Source organism: Mycetomoellerius zeteki, unplaced genomic scaffold (genome assembly GCF_001594055.1).
Source record: "Mycetomoellerius zeteki isolate Tzet28-1 unplaced genomic scaffold, Tzet1.0 scaffold128, whole genome shotgun sequence".
Lineage (NCBI taxonomy): Eukaryota > Metazoa > Arthropoda > Insecta > Hymenoptera > Formicidae > Mycetomoellerius > Mycetomoellerius zeteki.
The window spans coordinates 1,517,642-1,539,814 of record NW_017256212.1 but is presented as its reverse complement, the minus strand read 5'-3'; the positions used below and the strand labels follow the sequence as shown (position 1 = coordinate 1,539,814).

The 22,173-nt window shown below is 35.3% G+C and overlaps 1 protein-coding gene and 1 pseudogene across 1 annotated transcript in view; both read right to left on the bottom strand.

Annotated features, from left to right (window-relative positions):
- Positions 1-4,435: 4,435 nt before the first annotated feature.
- LOC108731464 (uncharacterized) lies at positions 4,436-5,918 on the bottom strand (annotated as a pseudogene).
- A 7-nt stretch (positions 5,919-5,925) lies between these two features.
- LOC108731463 (cyclic nucleotide-gated cation channel alpha-3) overlaps positions 5,926-22,173 on the bottom strand; it is a 179,723-nt gene continuing 163,475 nt past the window's right edge. The window contains exons 13-14 of the mRNA XM_018461813.1: positions 11,091-11,417; positions 5,926-6,196 (exon numbers count right to left, since the gene is read on the bottom strand). Of these exons, the coding sequence (XP_018317315.1) occupies positions 5,928-6,196; positions 11,091-11,417 (596 nt within the window). The 3' untranslated portion in view covers positions 5,926-5,927. The remainder of the gene's footprint in view (positions 6,197-11,090; positions 11,418-22,173) is intronic.

The window sequence follows — 22,173 nt, the reverse complement described above, 5'->3', positions numbered from 1 at the left end:
AATTAATAATCGACAATTTAATTATAATTGTATATTACAATTAAATTATATTAATATTTTTGAAATCTTAAAAAAAATGAAAAAAACCATGCAATGTTTTTCCTTAAAATAACGTCTGTCATTAAAATCTCACTTTTTATAATAATGTTGCAATGTAACGATGCATAACAAAGTTGCAATGTTTTTCCAAGGAACGCTTTATTTGCTAGAAATAATTTAAACCGCAAAGGTTGGGTACTTCTCTCTGATGTACTTTTGGCCATCGAATGCACTTTATCTCGATACCGAGCGTCTTGCGTGAATCATTTATCTCCAGACCCTTTTCAGTCCGCTCGTTCTCGGAGACGGAGGCGGAGAAATTCGAGTATCTCGTCTATCTCGGGATCGCGCGTACGGGAGTAAATATAATCTCAACGGTTTATCGAAATGTCGCCCTAACGTGTTACAAATTCCCCTAATAAATTTACAGAGGTGTTCTAAATCAACGTGGCAGTAGAGTGATGTTTCCCCTCGGCCGCGGAGAACGCCGTAACTCGAGCGGACGAGATCGTGCGGGACACACGCCTGTAATCTTCGCAAAGCTTTCGTATTTTTTTTCTTTTTTTTCGTAGTAAGAGCACTTAATCGCTATGTGTTTTTCAAATTGAACTACCGGTCGTGATGAACTGACCGGTTTTCTTCCCTTTTTTCTTGCTTGCTACCTTCGTTTCTCTCTACACTTTTTTTCGGGTTACCGCGACTTCGCAGCACGGAGGATTAGCTTATCGGGTACTGATACTTCCTAAGGATAATGTCTTACGTGGTAATCATTATTCGGTGAATATCATACAGATGACATGAACCCAGTCCGCGAAATTTATGTTGCTTTTCTACCTCCTCGGGTTGATCGCTCCCGAGTTCAAAGATTGACACTGGTATGATTTCGACGTAATAAGCGAGTTAATGTACTGATGTACAAAATGCTTGAATCTTTTTAAATTTCTAATGTCTTTTTCACATAAGATTATTAATTTTCTTCGTCTTAATTTGCATTTCAAATATATGGTAACTAAAAGCATTCCAAGACAATCTGCTCGCATAAAAATATACTAACCCGCATAAAAACAATACTTTGCATCAAAAAAACAATGCATCATAAAATTAGTTCTAGAATTCATAAAAGAAACTTTTTTATTATAATTTTGTCGTGTAACCTCTGAAACATGATGTTAATCAATAATACTTATTTTCACAATAAAATTTCAGTATAATTTTAACGAAATTTTCTCCACCACTATTACACTAATCGAATTTATTTATTGCACTAGTAGTATATTTTTATGCGGATGCTTATTCGTGAAATCGACAATAAGTACATTACTCGGAATTATACCGGTCTCAATCAGTCGTTTTTTATAATGCGTCCATTCACTCAGCTTGACTTTGCGATCGCTCGGATTATCTTCTTCATTATCTTCGAATCGACGAAAAAGTAAAAGAAAGAAAGAGAATCGGTTTTTCTCTTCTTTCGTTACCTTCTTCATTTTCATCTATATGACTCTAGCAAATTTGATCCATTTTTCAACATGCCGGAAATTTCAGATACATCGGTGTATGCAATTGGAAGATGAACGTTAAAAAACATACACGTCTAAGGACTCTACTCCATAATTTATAAATGTTAAAAAAAATCGCTGCCGCGTGTTACAAACGTGGGAGGAGAACGAAATGGTCTTTTCTCTCTTATCTTCCTCTTTATCACGAGATTCGGTGAGTTCGCGCGCTCGTGTATCGCGTCCTTCTATCCTGCCTTCTTCGCTGTGGGAGAATGAAGTGTTCGGTTCGACTGTCTCGATACATTATGAAGATGACAATGTCGCCGATTTTCGTCGGGAACGAAAGATTAAGAGTTTTTCTAAACTCCTTTTCTGACCGAACGAACAAACGATGATCACGGGTGGAAGCGAAAGTCGGAAGCAGTGATGTAGGTGATGATTTAGTTGGTCCCGAACATGAGTTAGTAGAGAGTTGTGCAAGAATCGTAATTACTTGTGATCAATATCGCCTGTTCGCCCCTTTAAATTACTAAATAATAATAATTTCTGTAAATTATCAAACCTTAAAATATCGGAAAAAAAATATAGAGCTCATTGATGAGAAAAACGAGTAACGTCAAAATTATTCTCAACCGATTACTAATAACAATTAACGAGCAGTGTCCTAATTTCTGTTCTATTTTTGCCCACTCGTGTCTACGATTTAAAGCTACTTAGACTCGACATTACTGTAAGGCGTATAAATTTTAATTGATCCAAATTGACGCATCGCCGTCACTGGCGACTAGATAAGCCTTAATCTGCAACTGAGTAATTATAATCTTTGCACATACCCGCTCCAAGAATCGCGTGTCGAAACGTGTCGATCGTTGCGTCACGGATCTCAGCTCACGGCAATACTGCGCGCGTCGAACGTGATACACACACGCACACACATTCTCTATCTCTCTTCCCCTCTTTCCGCCTCGCTTGATCTGCATCTTAACTAATACGAGCTATCTATTAATTAATCTATACGGTCCTATATTGTACGGATCAATTATATCCAGTGGCAGTTTATTTACAGAGCGGCTCGAGCCGCGGCCCCTTGATATTAGCGTCATCGGTTCGTAAATGATTTGGCGTTCGCCATCGTTCCAGCCATCCGATTTTGCGGATCGATCGCGGCACATTGTGAACGTAACGTCACTGGTCTCAAAGTCAAAGTGAAATTAGAAAATCACGAAAACGTCGAAATTTCTCGGGTAAAATCATTTTTGCTCGGTTAATAGTTACGATTGAAATAATTTCCGAGAGATTACGGTGATATCAGTTAATTGAGAAAATTGCCGCTTCAACGATCCAACAATTTACGACCCTCCCGTGTACGATTTTGCGGACCCCTCTTTCCGCGCCAAGCAAGCCGCGGGCCGCGGGTCCGGCCGCATCTACTTCAACGTCGTCTTCTATTTACAGGAACAGCACGATCATGTAATTGAGATATCTCGCGCTAGTGGTACCGTTGAGCTTCGTGCCGCCGCCGTTTTCCTCGTCGTTCTCGCTGGCAGTGTCGCCCTTCGTCTCGACGATGGTGTCGAGTCGCTCCATCGCACCTCTCTGGGGATGATAATTGCCTGAGCTCTCGCTCTCGGGGGTCTCGTCGGAGTCAACATCGATCGTCCGATCGTTCACCTGGATCTTCACCACGGCATCCACGGGGTACTTGCCGTTACCCTCGTCGCTGGAGCCGGATCTGCCAGTGCTCGACGTGACTCCGGCCTCCCGCTCGCAACGCGGGCATACCTGACCGTTGGACGAGCCCTCATCGCTCTGACAGCGGAAGCAGATCAGGTCGCCGTCGCTGGAGAAGTCGCAGTGCTCACAGTGCACGACGACGTAGCCGTTACCTCGGCAGAGCTCGCAGATCGGGCTTTCGCGGTCTGTGAGCAGATCGACGGATTAGCTCGATGAGTTGCCACGCGCGATCTAGGATTATCGCCTGATCGTTCTGAGAAGCAATCCCCGACAACGGCAGTCGCATCGGAGATTGCGCGAAGCGTCAGCGAGAAATGCGGATGCAAGCAGCAGCGAAATCAGCGGAGAGAATAGGCGGTGTGCGTGCGAAAAATAGAATAGAAAGATATACTACGTGTTTTTTTTTTTTTAGATAAAAATACGAGAGAAGAGTAGAGATACTTTTCTAATTCGATAAAGTTGTTTTGCGAGCATTTGCTAGCTACGTTAAGTGATAACATCCATTCTCGTAACAGGATTAAAACTCAAAGATTTCACATAAGGATTTGCAGTCTACATAATGACAAAAAAAAATTAAATTAACCCTTAAGTATACACGATTGAGCAATTCATGTCCTGTATATCTTTTTTCTTCAAGAAAGTAGGCGCATCTGATAATTAGTTATAACATTTTTATATACTATTTTTCTTAAATATCTATACACAATCTTATAAATACTTTCCAAAGATGTCAAAGTATATGTAAAATCTTAATAATTTTTGTATGTTTATTAAAGTAATGAAAAAGAAATCTCTGATACATGAATTACTCATTGTGTGTAGTAAAGGAAAATTATTGTCCATATTTCTACCGAAGTAGTTTAATTCTAACCTCGGTTCAACTAACTCTTCATCTTTTTCTAGTTCTAAGAATTAGAAAAAAATGAAGAATAAATTGTCGAGATTAAAGTTAATCTACGTTGGTAGAAACAGGCATATGTGTACTAAGAGTTAAAGAAGGAATTTCACATATCCTGGATTTTTTTGCTAGGGTAGAATAAAAGTTCTAGATTAGAATGTAAGTGCGAAGACCGGAAACATTGTGTATACCAGATGGTGGAAAGACATAGGATCGTCGGAGAACACCGAGGCCATTCAAATTAATAAAGCAAAGCGAACGAACTTGTTCAATCCTCGGACCAGAACTGGTCGAGGTACTCGCCTCTGTCGACGTCACCTCGATCGTCCGTATCCCTGGCGGTCCAGCGTAGCTGTGGCTCCTGCGTTCGGTAGGATCGAGGTGACGTTATCGGCACTGTTTGCTCCAGATCGTGGTACGATCGCGGCGACGATGTCTGCGCCACGCGATCCTGATCCATATGGTACGAACGCGGAGAGGACAGCTTCACCGGGCTTCTGTAGGCACGAGTGATGCCGGTCATCTATGCGCTCTTCCACGTATCTGCCGGCATGTGAGTCAGGTGTTTGCGGTCGGTAGGTGCAGGTGTGCGTCTTCTGATCGCACTCGCTACACAGCAGCAGGTTCGATTTGCTGCCAGGCTGCGAGACGTAGCCGTTGCAGGTACCGTAGTAACGCTCGTCCTCGTCGCTCTCGAAAAGGTGCTGGCTTAAGCTACCGATCGACTTCGTGTCACTGAAGACCCTCGCGTCGTCCAGCTCCGACTGATCGCCGTCCCTGCCGTATAAAAGCAAGATTGATTAATAATAATAATAATTATTATATTGCGAAATTTGATTTTACAGGATTGACAATACAGAAAAGCATCCTCTTTCAATTATGATGAGTTTTTAATATGTTGTAGTTTAGATCAAAACAAAGTATTTTTTTTTACATTTAGGATGAAATATTCCTTTGAAGAAAATCAGTTATTTTTTTGAAAGCAAATATAAATTTTCGTCGAAATTATAAAAAATAAAACAAAATTTTTAGGTAAAAGTCGAATGGCCTTAAGAGAACTTTATAACAATACCATAGTTGTGAAAATTAAAAAATACTTTTTATAAACACAAATTTTTTATTAAGAATTTTTTTCTATTATAAAAAGTATTCTTGAAATCATTCAACTTTTATTTAAAAAAATTTTTTCATCTCTCATGGTATCGCTAATATTCGCTCTGAAAGAATCGATTGGATGTTTCAGCCCCTAAAAGTACGACACCGTATGGACACGTATAAAAATACGTGTCCTTTATTTTGGTCTAGACTACAAATATCAAAAGCTCATCAAAATTGAAAGGAGACATTTCACTATATCTCTCCTTGTGAGTATATATAGAAGGAAGGAAAAGATAAAACAACGCAAACAGCAATATTGCTGCTGTAATAATTGTAATAATGCAATAAAAAAGAAATAAAACTGTAATATAAAAACAAAGGCTTTGTGATCAAATCAATAATAATAGGTCATGTTTTATGCGTAAATAACTTTATAGATTTGCATTTTACAGTAATAACGTGTTATAGATTCGTATTTTATAGTAATAATGCATAAAATATTTAACGTCGGCTTTTATGCTCTTGATATATTACGAGGGTGATTCAAGTCAAATATTAAAAATATAATAATAAGTTAAATACCTAGTATCAGCGGTTCCGACAACGTAGTGGCGTACCCGCTCGATCTTGGTCTTGCCGCGCTCTCGCGGCATTGTTTCTCGTTAAATAATGCTCTCCCGATTTCTCTCATTGTTGTCCTCGACGCTCGAGGTCGAGCTTGCCCCGCAGATCTGCATCTCGATTTCAGCCAATCGATGCTCGACCTCCCACTGTTGCTGATTCAGCTTGACGCTCATCGCTGCGTTCTCGGTCTCCAGGCACTTCAGGCGCTCGCGGAGACGCTGAATCTCCGCCAACAGAGCCTCGTGGGTGCCAAATAAAGGCGTTGTACCTTCGCTCACCAGCTGCGTCATACTGTTGCAAGTCATTCCTGAAACAAGACAAGTGTTGGTATACAGAGATTGTTCACATTTTCCTCAAAATTAAGTTAGTAATTTTACAAAAAATTATATTAGTAATTTTACAAAAAACATCTGTGATGTTCTTGTGATGAAGAAATAAGAATGGTGCATCTGGAAATTTTATAATTTTTATAGGATAGGAAAGCAACTACAGTGGCTGAAACAGTGTCATATGTTGAGGCAAGGAACACAATAAAATAATGAATTACAAATCTTAAGTTAATTAACAAATCTTACTTAAGAAAAAGATTTCAGATTTATATAAAAATAGACAATTAAATATAAATGAGATGAAAACATAAGCAAGCAGGAGAACGCCCAATACGAATGGGATAGTTACAACTGGCGGTTGAATTATTCTCCATCTTCCGCATAATGTGGAGATCGCGTTTCAATGAAAGACATTCAACTTTACATATAGATATTATCTACAAGCAGGACCGCTGCTGATATACATATAAAGACCATTCCACAATTGCGTAAGCGTAGTTTTAAATGGTTGCAATTGTAAGAATTGACCAATCACAGTCGAATATAAAAAAAATATTCGCAGTATTTTTATTTATCAATCTTTTAAATAAGATATTTTTTAAAATAATTTTTTATTAGATATCTTTAGAAAGAACGCAATTTTTGTTCTGGGGTGTTGTAACTTGTAGAGTGAAAATGTAAAAAATGAAAACTTTGCTATTGAAGTTAATAGAACAATTTTCCATTTTTCACGTTTTCGCTCTAGGGAAAATGTTACATGATCAGTATTCTAATGCTAAAATAGTTTGGTATGGATCTGTATAGGTATATTGGAAGATTTTAATAGCATCGAAAGATAACTATCCAATCCGACTAATAGTTTCAGATTTTATGGTACGGTTTCTTTAAATTTATGTACAGTAAATACGTTTCGGAAGAAATGAAATCTGACAAAGAAGCGAGTACACGCAATTAGTGTTACAGGAGCTTTCTAAATTCTTTGGAGTGAACTCACTCCAAAAGAGTAAAAATTTTGTTACTTTTAAAAAAGAGTGGTAGAATTTTCACTTTTTTAAAGTGAGATTTCACTCTCTTGAAGTGAGATTTATTCTAAAGAATTTAGAGAGAATAAAGTATTAATTTTTGAAACTTAATTTGGGACCTTCTCCCCCTCCTTGTTAATGCACCTTTGTGCACAATCTGCTTGCAACGGTCCTGATTACATACTAAATATACACGTGAGAGTACGAAGTTTTGTCTTTTAGTCCGCTGCTATAGTACAAGTGCGCGCAATTATCAATTGTTGAAAGTTAGATGAGAGGAGCGTGGAAAGAGCAACAAACGAGTTCTGCACTTAACGGCGCCGGCGTGTATGAATGCGAAATGAATCCTCGAGCGCATTCGCGAGTCTTTGTGATTCACTGATGTTGATTAATGCGCACGATTAGTATTTCTCTCTTGGTACAACGGTTGCACTAGCGCAATAATAGAATTCGCATACAAGATGAAGCCGCTTCTCTCGGTCGCATCGAAAGCTGATACAACGTACGAGAATTAGCATTAGCAAACTGCTAACTAATTCACGAATTACCGCGGTGTATCGTCTGGCCATTCAAGAAACCCCGAGTATTGTCGAGAGACTCGTCTTGATCGTGTCACTCCTCGCGTCAACATTCGAATTCGGCATGGAATTGCAGCGGCTATTTCGGGAGATCGCTTTTCCATTTTACCATACCCAGCGGAATAGCGATTACGCGTGGCGATGTTTCGCCAGTTAAATCAGTATACTGTCGATCGCATCCGATTTGTTACCGCCCGCAGCGAAATCTGTCGCTTTATTTTCGGAGGAGAGGTATTAGCGTCATATTGCGTTTTGTTCATACACACGCTTTAAACGGAAACGCTCGATTACCAGTGGAATTTCCAGTGCGCGCAAGCGGGGGGGGGAGGGGATTTTATTCCCCAAACGACATATAAACGTCGGCAGAAACACGTTAAAATCGTTACTACCTATCGTATCTATCGGGGTTAATGGTCGGGCGCTATTTTACGAGTGGCGCCGAGCGTCGCTCGTCATTCATTATTCTCACGGTATTTCTGAATTTACCTTTTTGCCGTTTTACAGCCGCCGATAAACGGCGAGCGTTCGCGCGACACGCTCCGCGTTATTCACGTCTGGTTAGATTTGATTTGCAATGAGATCACATCCCGCGGAATTTTAATCCGTGGCGCGGAGATTGCGACTGAATCGGATGTTCGTTTATGAAGGCGCGATAAAGTCTCTTCCGGAGACGCGCACAATACTGCACGGTTCATCAATCTTTCTCTACATAATAATAAACAATTAAAGCTTATTCAAATATGACGATTAAATTTTCCGAGATAAATGAATCGTAACGATATAAACAATAAAATGCATTTCTAGAGATATCATGAATGATGACAATTTTCATAATGCTGCGGAGAATCTGGGACCTTGTGTATGCGAGCACATGTGCGCTTTCAGAGTCTTTTGTTCTGAAAATACCTCCGGGATGGAACTTATTACAAAACGTTCAATCGAACGTAACGACATCGATGGTTTATGGTACAAACATTACACGGCCTTTCTAAAAAAGCTTTTATGGAACGTGAAATATTGATGACTAGAAAGTGAGAGGCTACGAAGGTCTTCCTATTCTCTCCATGTTCGCGCTTCACTTAATCGCGAAGTCTTATAGTCTATAAGAAACTACGGTTTTGCGTCAGCAGTTTGCCGACGAGCACATCGTCGGCACCGTTATCGGCAATGATTTATATACCCCGGTATAATATCGCAAAAGAATCGCCAGCGAGGTAGCGATCGATGATATTTTTAAAATAAATCCGATATGAAAGTTGTCCTACACAGGTAAAATGAATTTACGAGTTATCAAGCATGATTGGGATAGGATAAAATTTTCATTGCGTCCGCAGCATTTTATTGATGATCGGAAAATATAATTTACGTGATTACTCGACGTTGCGAGTGCTTACAGAAATATCTGCTACTTTTCATAAATCATTATATTGAATCCACTCTGACTCGGAGAATAAATTTATTTATTTTACCTATACTTTTCTACGATGTTTCTTTCTTATTTTGTTAAAAAAATTTTGTCTCATACAGGCAATTATTATTCTGTTTAATAATTATAAATTAATATCATTATTTTTTATTTTATAATCCGAATATTCATTAATCCGCTTTTACCATCGATTTTTTGAGAAGTAGCGCAGTAGTCAATTAAATTGAAATGCCAGTAGTTATAGCCACTACTGGCAAAACCGTAAGAAGATTACGAGTTGCGATTGTGATACAGATATACCAGATATGTAGAATGTTATAATACATAACAATGCAATAGATAAAAGATCCACTTCTATACTGTTTATTAACAGTAGATTTACAGACAGTTTATTAACTTTTGTCTAGTAACTGAGAAATAAAACTACTTAGAATTCCAATCAAGATGTAATGCTTTGCCTGTAGTTAATCAAAATTCAACTCTATTTGCTGAACATAAAGAACATACAGAATAATAAATGTATAATAATAATAATAATATATTATTAATTTATAATTAATAAATCGTTTATTATTAATAATCTATTAATATTAGATAATAACTAGGCAGGTGCAGTTTATACAAATTGCATATGTTTTTATCAGGGGAAAACTGCTTCCGTCACTGAATAAAATTTTACCAAGTTCTTGTCCATTTCCTACACAGTAGAGACCCTCTAATAAGAGTCTGGTTACCTCTCCCCGGTTTGTGATTGGTCCGATATTTATCATCCATTCTCGCAAATTTCTTTAAATCCAAATTTGTAAAAATTAATAAATTCGTAAAAATTGAAGTAGAATCAATTAAAATTTTTATTTTTATTATTATTTAACTTATGTTAACATTATTAAATATTTTCTGTAATAACTTTTACATGTATGTATTATTCCTTTAACGCATAATAAAAAGAATTATTCCTTTACTTAAATGCATAATGAAAATACATCACATTTTTACTTAAATGCATGATGCATGGTCATCGATTCATAATATTTACGATTAAATGCTGCTACGTTTTTTAAATTTTAATTTTAGCATAGCAAAAATTTTTTATACAATTTTGTACGCAAATGGTGACAATTTGAAATGTGATCTGCTGGAATAGCATCAAATTTTTCAAACAAAAGTTTTGTAAATTTACATTAGGCATCATGTGAAAATAAAGGCTGTAATGCCTATAAATGCTTTCTAATTTTAAAAAAACTTTAAATGTTGATAAGTTAACAAAAAGTAATGTATTTGCGTTATAACATTTAAGCCGAGAACTTTTTGGGAGAACTTTCATACTATACCCCTTTTCAGAGGAATTATTGCAGAAGGGAACTGAGCACCAAACCATTTTTTTCCAGAAAAAAGAATAATTGCAAAAAAACACGTTCGAGCAGCCACACAAGACCACACAAGACTCAAATTACAATGATGAAACAATGCCAAAATGTCGTTCGTCAGAAACTATGAAGTTTACAGAGCTACAACTTACAGCGTCACTAGAGTGAGATAGCATGATTTTTCTCTCTCGCATTTTTCGATGAATAATGGCAGACTTCAGGTGTCCAGACTCTGATTAGAGGGTCTCTACTACACAGTATTGTTACAACTAATGAGAATACAGTAATACTAGACGAAGTCACTGGATGAGTGTCTAGGAAAATTGTATACATTTCTACCAAGGTCAGTATCCTTTCAAAAATGTGCCAGAAAATTTACAATTTTGTGCAGAGGAGAGGTAGAACCCTACTTTGGGTCGAAAGTCTAAGAAAAGATACGGTCTCCTAATGTCACATCGGGGTGAATGAGGGGAGCTTACCGGAATGAGTGGACTGCCTGCCGGTGGAGGCTTGGGTCGCGGCAGACGGCGGCGCCCTGGCCGTCTGGTCCTCGCTGCTGGGACCACTGCTGGCCCCGCTTATCGGGCTCTCCGCGCCTCTGGGCACGTTGTTCGCGTCCACTAGGACTCCCGTGCCCGGCATGGCGCGAGGCGTCATCGGACTCGGACTCGGCGAGAACAACGAGGCGGCCGTCGAGTACGCGTGGGTGGACTTGAGGTCGATCGGCGATATCCACATGTCCTCCAGCGACACGCGGCCCCGCGACTCCACCAGACCAGGCGTGCTCTGGCACCTGCCCATGGCGACTGGAAATTCACATCTTGCTTTAATAAAAGCGGTGATTCTATTGTGCGACATATCAGCTTTCAGTATAACAATATTAATTATTTATCTGCATTAAAACAATTTATATTATTGAGTATTTTTGATATTAATTTATATGCTTTGTACAGATTCAAATTTAATAATTAACGTTTCTCTGTTAAATACAATCTCTACAAATAATAACGGTAAATTTAAATTAAGCATGAGGGATTAAATATCCTTCTCTTTACTATAGAAATGAAAAATTGAATATCTGTTAAAAAAATTATTTGTTATTATAGGACGAACTGCAATAGGCAAGGAATGCAATTTCAGTAAAAAAAATTTAAGAAATATACGTTTAACATGTTTTATATCTGATAAATTCTGAGTGCCAAAAAATTAATGTGGCAGAATAATGAATAATTTCGCAAATTCACGTTCAGTTAATTAACATAAAATATGTTTCTGTGTTTCATTTATAAATTCTCGGGTTTCATCTTTTACAATCTGTTTTCGCACAGATAGGACTTTATTTTAAAAATCGTGACGATATCCGATGGTCCAAAAAAAAAAGAGTTGCGGTATTACCACGCTATGTCGCTATGTCGCTTTTTCATCTTTCTGGAAGTAAAATTGCCGTCGCGCATGAAAAGCTCAACCGTAGTCGTCAGAATTTATAAAATACGGGAAAACAACGAGAAGAGCTGGCCATTTATTTAGGATATCATTCATTCGTTATGCGTGTTATCCATGCATCGCGTTTACGCACATCGTGACTGATACGGTCCGTACGTGCTCTCGAATTTCCGCTTTTGAGGTGTGTTGACATTTAACCGACGTCGGCAGTATTCAGTGATATCAATGGTACGCCATTTCACTTTGATCGATCATCGAGAATGCATTATCTTTCGATTCATTACACGTTTCTACATCGCGATAATATCACGTTTGATATTTGTTTTTTCGTAATAATTGCACGAAGACATATCAATCATGAGAGAATTTTGCTCCATTATGGCAATGTTAGAATTTAGGATAGAATTTTATAATCTTACACAAAAAGGACGGTTTTGTTCGAATATTTAAAAATTCAGCTAGATATATACATAGAAAAATAATTTTGTCGGACCATCAAAATAATTATGTAGGGCACACAAGTAGGTTGTTAGAATGTCAAAACTTTGTGTAGTGTTACTCATTACCAGTGTTGGATCTTATCTAGATAAAATTATCTAGATGATCATCTAGATGAAAAATTTTAATGTCATCTTATCTTTATCAAGATAATAAAAATATTAATTATCTTCATCTCCATTTTAGATGAAAAAAAGTGTCACCTTTATCTAGAATGACATTGAGATAATTTAGTTTACGTTTTATATTGCTGAAAATGTGTTGAATATTGAAATATTCGCTTTTATGTAGTTCATGTTCACAGAAAAGTTTTCAGCCTTAAGGAGAAACTGGATGCATACAGTGGTAGATAGGTCTGTTCGCGTTGTTTGCACTTTTTGTATTCGGCACCTTCGCTGTCTCTCTTTTCAAATATATGTATATCTATTTCATTTTAAGTGCAAAAATATTTGGGGATTTCATGCAACGCGAACAAACCTTATATAACTACTCACTTGCACTCAAGCGATTTGAGAGTTGATTGTGTATCTTGAAATGAGGAGAAAATTACAAAAGTGAGCAAATTCTAACTAAATATTAACCAATTAAATTATAACTATTCTAGTGAATTTGCTTACTTTTGCAATTTTTTTACCTTATTTCGAGATACACAATCGACCCTCTGCTTTTTATTTTTGCACTAGACGTGCAAAGAGTTGTAGTGCATAGAACTCTCTTTCTCTCTTTCGCCAAATATCAAACATATACCTATCTCATTTTAAGTTCCAAAATTGTACACTAGTTCAGCCACAGAAAAGATAAAGCAAAATCTTATATTTTTTTTATTAACTGTGAGTAATAATGAAATTAAATTAAAACTAATAAGTTATAGATTCCTTTAATTGATACGACAAACAATAAAAAAAATTCATACAAAAGGCTATAGGAGTCAACCTCTGGCTGTTAAAAATTTCGAGATATACATTTAATTAATAATACTGTATGATTTCGTACGTTTCGACTCCTGTTTGAGTCATCTTCAGCGTTACAACCTTTTAATATTACAGCAATTAATATATCGCAGTCAATGTCTTCAAAGTTTTCTCTCCTTTTGTATGTGACCGTTGTGGATAAAAACTCAAGCTAAAATTTAAAAACATCGTTAAAGAAAGTGAATAATATAGAGGACAACAGAAATAAAAATTGTGCTCACCTCACGGAGTCAACAAGTCACATACAAAGCAATAGTAAATCATATGAGAATTACAGAACGTCATCGCAAATTAAAATTAAAGACATTTACTGCGATATTAATTGTTGTAATATTAAGGTTGTAACGCTGAAGATGACTCAAACAGGAGTCGAAATCATATGTTATTATTAATTAAATGTACTTCTCGAAATTTTTAACAACCAGAAGTTGACTCCTATAGCCTTTTGTATGAATTTTTTTATTATTTGTTGTAACTGTAAGTATAAGTCTTAAAAATAAAAAAAATTATCTGAAAAATTTCAGATGAATTTTCAGATAAATTTATCTAGATTATCTAAATGAATTTAATTGAATCATTTTTATCTTATCTAAGAAAAATTTCCAAATTTTCATCTTATCTTTATCTAGCTAATTTTAAAATCATCTATGCACAACATTGCTCATTACGCTTGGCACTGAACATTACTGTATAGTAATCAGTGTTGCGTTTAGAGAATTAAAAATTAATGAGATACAGATAAGATAAATCACACAAAAATGTATCTAAGATAAGATGAAGATGATTAACTTTATCATTAATCTAGATAAAAGATGAAATTTAAAAAATTGTTATCTAGATAATTTTTAAGATAATTTTGTTTTTAACTAACTATTAGTAAAACGATTTATGCCCAATTTCTGCACCTCTAGATAACTTTATATCCAAGAGATATCTTTTAGAATACAATAGAGATATCTCCTGAATAAGGTTATCCGCAACTTATCTGGAAGTGAAGAAATTGGGCATTAGGATACAAAAAATGTATTTATATTTTTATTAATCTTTATTTTTTTCGAATAAAAGTTTTTTGAACATTTCGCCTAACAAACGGTTTCTACGTGGAATTAATATTTGTTGTCCACAAATAAAAAGGCACTCTACTGGCGCTGATAATGGCAATGATGTGTATCATATTTAAAAAAAATTTGTTTGACGTGTGGATACAAATTAAGAATATCTAATTCCTTAGATTTACCTTCTAAATATAAAAGTACTTCAATGTTGCTTTGAATTATGACTGATGTCATACTAATCTCAGTTTTATTTATATCATAAAAAAATTCTTATCATTACTACTACTAGAGGTTATGTAGAAATTTTTTACAATACTCTTCTATAATCTTAGTTAATTTGAAAAAGATTTTATATAAGATAAGATAAAGATAATCTATATTAATAAAAATAAAATCGAAAGGCTACGAGCCAAAAATTTAAACTTTAATATTCAAGGAAAAATACAAACATATGTTTCGATACCGATCGGGTCATTATCAATGTAATAAATATAAATATAAAAACAAATTTTAAACGAGTAACATACTTTGGCGGTTATAAAAAAAAATTAGAAATAATAAGAAATGCTGTCTATTCATCGATGATACATAGTATCTATTCAAGTATCCTGTCTCATGTGCAACGTTAATTATCCGAAAATATTAGTCATGTGTGCGGAATTTTCTGTTTAATTCATGTCTGATAGGAATCATAGTTCTGTTAACATAAATTATAATTAAAATTAAAAAAATAAAAATTTTTTTCTCGAAATTACAGAAAGGTAAAATAAGTATAAAGTTATACATTAATCATAATTAAGATATAAAAATACACTGATGTATAAAAGATTATGTATATTATTGTGTTTCGGACACAAACGAAATGCAAGATTATATATAAAGTAAAAGAATATTTACCTAAAAGTAAGTCAAGATTGAGCTGTACCAAGTCCTCATTAGAAAGATATGGTTACGATTACATAATCAGTTAATAAAAAGAAGACGACTCAGTTCAAAAATACGTTAGAGTTATGAGACAAATTGATGTGACATAGACAAGAATAGACGTTAAGTATTGAAATGATGGAGAAAAAGGAAGAAGGTTGTATGTAAAATGAGAAGGGAGAGAAGTAAGGTTAGGAAGGGGAAAGATAATGACTGAGAGAGAGGGAGGAATAAGAAAAGAATTAGGAAGGGAAAAGTGACTGTATGATTTGGAGATAAGATTCTGGTAAGGATTCCGTTTCCATTTGCTTATTTAGACCTTGCTTTTGTCTTTTAATGTAAACCATTTCTGAAATCAATCTTTTATTATATGAAGGTTCATTGTCTAATATTTTAACATCTTTCCAATTAAAATTGTGATTATAATCGATACGATGATCGGTGACAACTGTTGGAGAGCCTGTTTTTTTTATTAATGTCAGAGATGTGTTCATGCAATCTCGTTTTCAATTTTCTTTTGGTTTGGCCCACATAACTTGCTTCGCAATCATCACATGAAATTTTATAAACTACATTTTGGTTAGAAAGTAATTCGAGTCGATTTTTTCCTTTTTTATTAAATTTTTTAAAGTGTTAGGGATAGTATATGTTAGTTTACATCTAAATCTCATTGAAATAGGCAAGAAACTTTCAGAGATTGTTTTTACGGAATAGTAAAGAATTTGTCTTTGATATGTGTGTGCAAATTAACATGTACTCTCTTCCTTAGATTTGTTTATTGTCATTTTATTCTTTTTTTCCATGGTAGAAAAAATGAACTGGATTGGATACCCATTATTTAAGAAAATGTTGACTGCATTGATTAAATTTTTTTGGTGGAAACGGGGATAGGATAATAGGATTATTTTATCGACCATACCAATAATCACGCCCCTTTTGTGGCATAATGGGTGATGTGAATAGAAATTAAGAAATCTACCAGAAAAGGTTGTTTTATGATATCTATCAAAAACGATCTTTTGATTCTCAATAATAATCAAGGTATCTAAAAAACTTAATCTTCCCTCATTGCCAACTTCCATCGTGAACTGTAACCTCTCATGAAAGGAATTAAAAATGTTCAAAATACCGTCAATACTATTCAACGATGCAGCTAAAATGATAATCTATATTCGTAATAATCTAGATAAAGATAAGATAAAGCCATTTCTTCATCTATAAGTATAATTATCTAAATAATTTTATCTAGATAACGGAAAACACTGATGGTAGTTATAGACATTCTATAGAAAGAATAATTAAGCGGATAGATAAAAAATCCAAGGTAAAAATAGAAAAAATGTTTTGCATAATTATTTTGATAATTCAACATAATTATTTTCAGATTTGTAAATTTTTAAATAGTTCAGGGAAACCATTCTTTTCACATGATATTATACTATGAATCTGATGTGCTATAAATTTTATAATTTTATGCTTTCTACGGAAAGCATTTTAAAAAGATATGATGCATATATATATGCATGTATATAAAATATATGTTAAAATACACGCCTGTGACAAGATATATAGCATGCAAAATAATGTATATTAAATACTATATTTATTCTAAAATCTGCTGCTGAATTATGAATCATTTGAAGAGAGCTTAACGATAATAGTTGCATTTATGCAAAATTGATAAGAAATATCCGCGAGTCGAAAGATGCGGGTTGTGAAATAGAAAAAATTATGTAAAGCAAATATACGTTTGTGTATTGTACTCGTAAATATTTCTAGTCAAAGGGATTTTTTTTAATAATTCGATTGATGGTTATGTAGAACGTGTCAGCACGGATCAGTTAAATTAAAGATCCCTCCGTAATTAAATAAAGTGACCTTTAAATATCAAGGGAGGTAAATCGCGGATCAAGACGCTAATAGCGGACGCGACGGCAAGCCCAAAAAAATTGTTATCTTTGTGACGCACGAAGTATGGGGATTCTTTGAAGCTATTTCAATTAGGAGTCTAAGTATAAATTACATCGTTTAGCTTTTTTTAATGCTTTTTAGCAAAAGTGTTGATTTGCAATCCGCGAAAAGTCGCATACCTTTAGATCTGTAAACGTTACGGCGGCAACATGTCTTTTTTCACTTTTATGTTAATTAGAGGACGTTGCACCGACAACAACGGTGGATCGATAGGCTGAATCTCGTTCTCAGTATCGCCTACGCACGCAGCTTTTTCTCCTCTCCCATAACTCGCCGCCGCGCCGTAACTCATGTTACGCATTACACTTATTACAGCGACCTAATTTTTCATACGTTATCCCTCATAGCAATGTGAAAGTACATTGGCTCGCGCAACGAGATGAGTGCCGAATGAAAGTCTACCGTTTTGATAGTGATGAATGGCTCGAGAAGTTTATAAATGAAATAAATTTCAGCGTAAGCGTATTACTGGAAAATATACGGTGATAGACCGGCGATAGCTCGCGTCCTTAAAAGAAACGTAGCGATATCTCTCAAGATGTACTCGAGTAGAATATCTCGTTCTATTCAACGCCGTTTTTATGACTTAAAATCCAGTGTATTAACATTATAGTTTTCGGATCTTTCATCATACTTATTCTTATTGTTAGAAGAAAAAAGAAGCAAAAGAATATAAACAAAGAACACGAAAATAAAATCTTTTTTATGTTCTTCCTTATAAAGAAATAATGTCTGTTTAAAATTAAATCTCAGATTTTCTTCAGTTTTTATAAACTTTACAGTATTTGCAGTGTCATAAAATTTGTCAAACGACTTTTCTACCGTTTTATTTTTGTCTTTTATATTTAAAAAGGAATACAGCTGGAAAATTTGTGTTAAGTTTGATACATTTCACGTGTCTTAAATGTCCATCCAAATTTTTGTGTTAATTTAACATAAGATGAATACGTTAAAAAATATTACAAATATTATGCAAAAAAACACGAAAATGTAATACAAAAATGTGAAACAATTTATATACAAATTGGAAGCGTATTTCTTCAATAAATTTACGTTTTTTAAAATACATTATTTTTATATTATTTGTTCGATCATTTACTTACAAATTGTGTTATTTTAAGACTATGAAATGTTGAATATCAAATTAACACAAAATATTTAAATAACACAATCACATTATGTTAAACTAACAATAATATATTACAAATTCAACACAAAAATTTTATCAGGTTTTAACATAAATATAAAATAATGTGTTTGTGTAGTCTCTACAACTTTTCGTTACGAATAAAATCTCATTTCTTCCCTTTTCCTAATTTCTCTTCGCCTGGAATTTACGATTGAAGGGACAGTGATTTTGCAAAGCCCCTACGTCCGCACATATTTTGTCAGAAAACGGAAAGTATAGACCGAAGGGTTCTCAGCCCGTGACATGCCGACCCATAGGCCGAAGTTGATGCCGCCATATCATGATAATCTGACGTTTCCGCGTGTTTCGGATCAACGAGACATCCGGAAGGAAAGAATTGCTGTAACTTTTACGGCCATTTATCTCCATCAACGTGGCGTTGACTTTCGCCGCTAAGTATCCGTTCATTCTTCGCGCTTTTACGTATGCTGGGAATTAGGTCACGAAAACATTTCGCATGCGGATGAGTGAATCCCGAGGTAGAGATATCCTCGAGGTAGAGATGTCTCGAGATAGCGGTACCCAAGCAGCAAAATAGGGCGAAATTACGTCTATTCGACCTTCTGATAGGTTATAAAATCTGTTCGACCAAGCCCAATTTACGTCGAATCGATGTCGAAAGAAAGTAAGTATCGATGTCGAAAGGAAGTAAGTGGGGAATAAAGTTGATGTAATTTTATCGTCTAAATTAGGTAATGGAAGGCATTTCGTCTTATAAGTCAGTCGAATTTGGTCAAATAAACCTAGCAGAAGATCGAATATCGGTAATATTTTGGTAATTTTAACCTAATTCTGACTAACTTGTGCCCTCTTTTCTTTTGCGGCGATTCAGCTCGTCGACATCTAAAGATGGCAGCGCTGCACAATCCTAATAATTCTATCTAGCTTTTTCGACGTGAGTAGCTCAATTTGGATTGGGATATCTAACTGTGTAATGATTTTAGACAGTGGACGCCCCCTTTACAAGCGTTTAGTATAATTGTAAGGTAATCTTAGAAATAAGGAAAAACCAAAAACCTTGTAACCGTCTGAGCCCAATAGGCTTATGTACCTGAAGGCTCCCCATTTTATTCTCAATAAAAAAAAATTCTGTCTAGACGGATAACAGCTATATAACATATGGGTGATATGGTTCCAACTAGCTATGGAAGGTCGGAATAAAATATTAACAGTCCATCTCCACGTCAGTTTTGAAACTGAATATCGCTCGATATGTGACAGAAATATAAGTGTGAAAGATTTTCTGTACAGATTTTTATTTTACTTCGCTAAAACCAACGCGCCTTCGAAAACAAATAATTTAAACAATAATTAATTAATCGTTAATTATTTGACAACAATATGTTTTGCACTTAGCACAATAAAAATGTTATAATCTCGCACCTACATTAAAAGTAGCGTGAAATAGAAATTTTTTTGCAATTTTTAATCATTCCAAGAGTTATAATGGTTTATATTTTATAATGCATAATTTTGGAAAGCATTTTAATGTATCATGGCGGACAGAACAGTTCTCGTAATGATGGCTGGCTTATCGTTTTCGTCTGAATTTCGACTTGTAGGTCGAATTTCCTTATTGTGAAAGCCAAATGCCTAACTTTGAGGCCAAATTTCCTTAATCAAGACATTTTTACTTCCAAATCGTTGACTTTGAAGACGTCTTATCGATCAATAAGGCATTCTGATTAACAAGTCCAATTTCCCTATTTATAAGTTAGATTGACTTCAAAGTCGAGATCTTTGGATCAATACATATAAAAATCGATACATAACCAAAATGTTAGAGATCACGCAACAGTAACACTTAGGGCTTCTTTCGTCAACTTCTGGTTAAATTAATCGACAATTAACTCGCAGAAGTGCCAATAGCAGTTTAATGTATCAGAACGTCTCCTCTCTCCTCCTTTTCTGTGTTTAGTTCTCACGGTGGCAATCGTGGTGATTGAGTTAATATTGATTAGCGTTAATCGGAGTTGGTGAAAGAGGCCCTTAACGCAGAAAGAAAAACGCGTTCTCCCTGATCGAGCGATCTTTCGAGAATTTTTTGGTCAATATTGAATAAGAATTAAACCAATTTCCCTCATAGGTCATTTTTTGTGGTAATATTAACTTTGTAGTTAGCTTCCAACACGACTGCGAGGTTTATTTCGTGCCTTAAATATTTCCTATTAGTCAAATCAAACACAAAGGACTTATATAAGGCAAAAATTAGGTAATTCTGACGTATTAACTCATATCGCCTACGAGGTTGAAATTAGGTAATACAACCAGGGCGCATTTCCTTCAGACGAGGTTCTAATTTTGACTTATAAGTTGAATCGATTTTGAAGGCGCATGTTTGATAAAAATTTGGTCATTTATAAGCTAATGTGTAATTTTAAAGTCACTGAACTTTGAAGGCATTTCGTAGGTTTAAACTTCGTAATTTTCGACCTATATGTAAGACTTCAAACGATATTTGACCTTTAAGACATTTTTATGTCGAGAATTGGTAATTTTTCACTTTAGGACGATCTGACTTTGATTTTGTCAAAATGTCCTGCTTTGCTGCTGGATATTCGTTGTCGCGTATTTAGCGTTAAACGCGACCATCTAATTTCCATCTCACGCTTACCCTGCGCTTCTCGCATTAGACAAATGAGACATTTGAAGGAAACATGTAAAACAGTGGCGGCGAATTTGCGGCATGCGGCACTGAATTAAGACACCACGATTTTCCCATATAAAAATTATTTATATATGAAAATCATGCGTTTCGCGGGTTTTTTCCGTGTCCAGATCCATTCTTGGAATGCCAACCACCCACAATTTTCTTCTTCCGCCCGCTACCATTCCAACAAGCAGCGTAATATAAAGGGAACAGCTCGGAGAAACAGCTCAGTATCAGGCTGCTCCTCGCCCTGATGAAGTGGACTGCAAGATTCACGAAACATTGGCATTCCAAGAATGGATCTGGACACGGAGAAAACCCGCGAAACGCATGATTTTCATATAGGAAGCACCCGTGGAAGCCTCAAGAATATTATTTATGTATGTTTTATATATATAAAATTTAAACATTTCTTGAAATGACAAAACACACATGAAACAAATATATTTATATTAATATATTTATAATATTAAATAAAAATCGATTGATAAGACTAAACATATGAATAAAAAATGCTGTATCTATTTAAAGTTGTTCTTTGCGTGGACGTATGAATATCTGGACGGAGCCTTCAGGCGCAGGTGAAGATTTTAGGGAAGGAAGGGGCCGCCATACCTTGATCAAAAAGTTCCCGGAATTATCACCAGGTGATGCTCTGAATCAGCTGATTTGAGTTTTGTTTTTTTTGGTTAGGTTGCCACATCTCTCATTGACATTTTCACCAAATTTTATCGTCATAGCTTGACATTTGTAAAAGTTACACCATCTTGAGTACATCTACCTCTGCACGTGTTTTCGATTTTTTACAGTTTTAAAAATGGAGTTGAATTTGCAACAACGAGTTTGTATTAAATTTTGCGT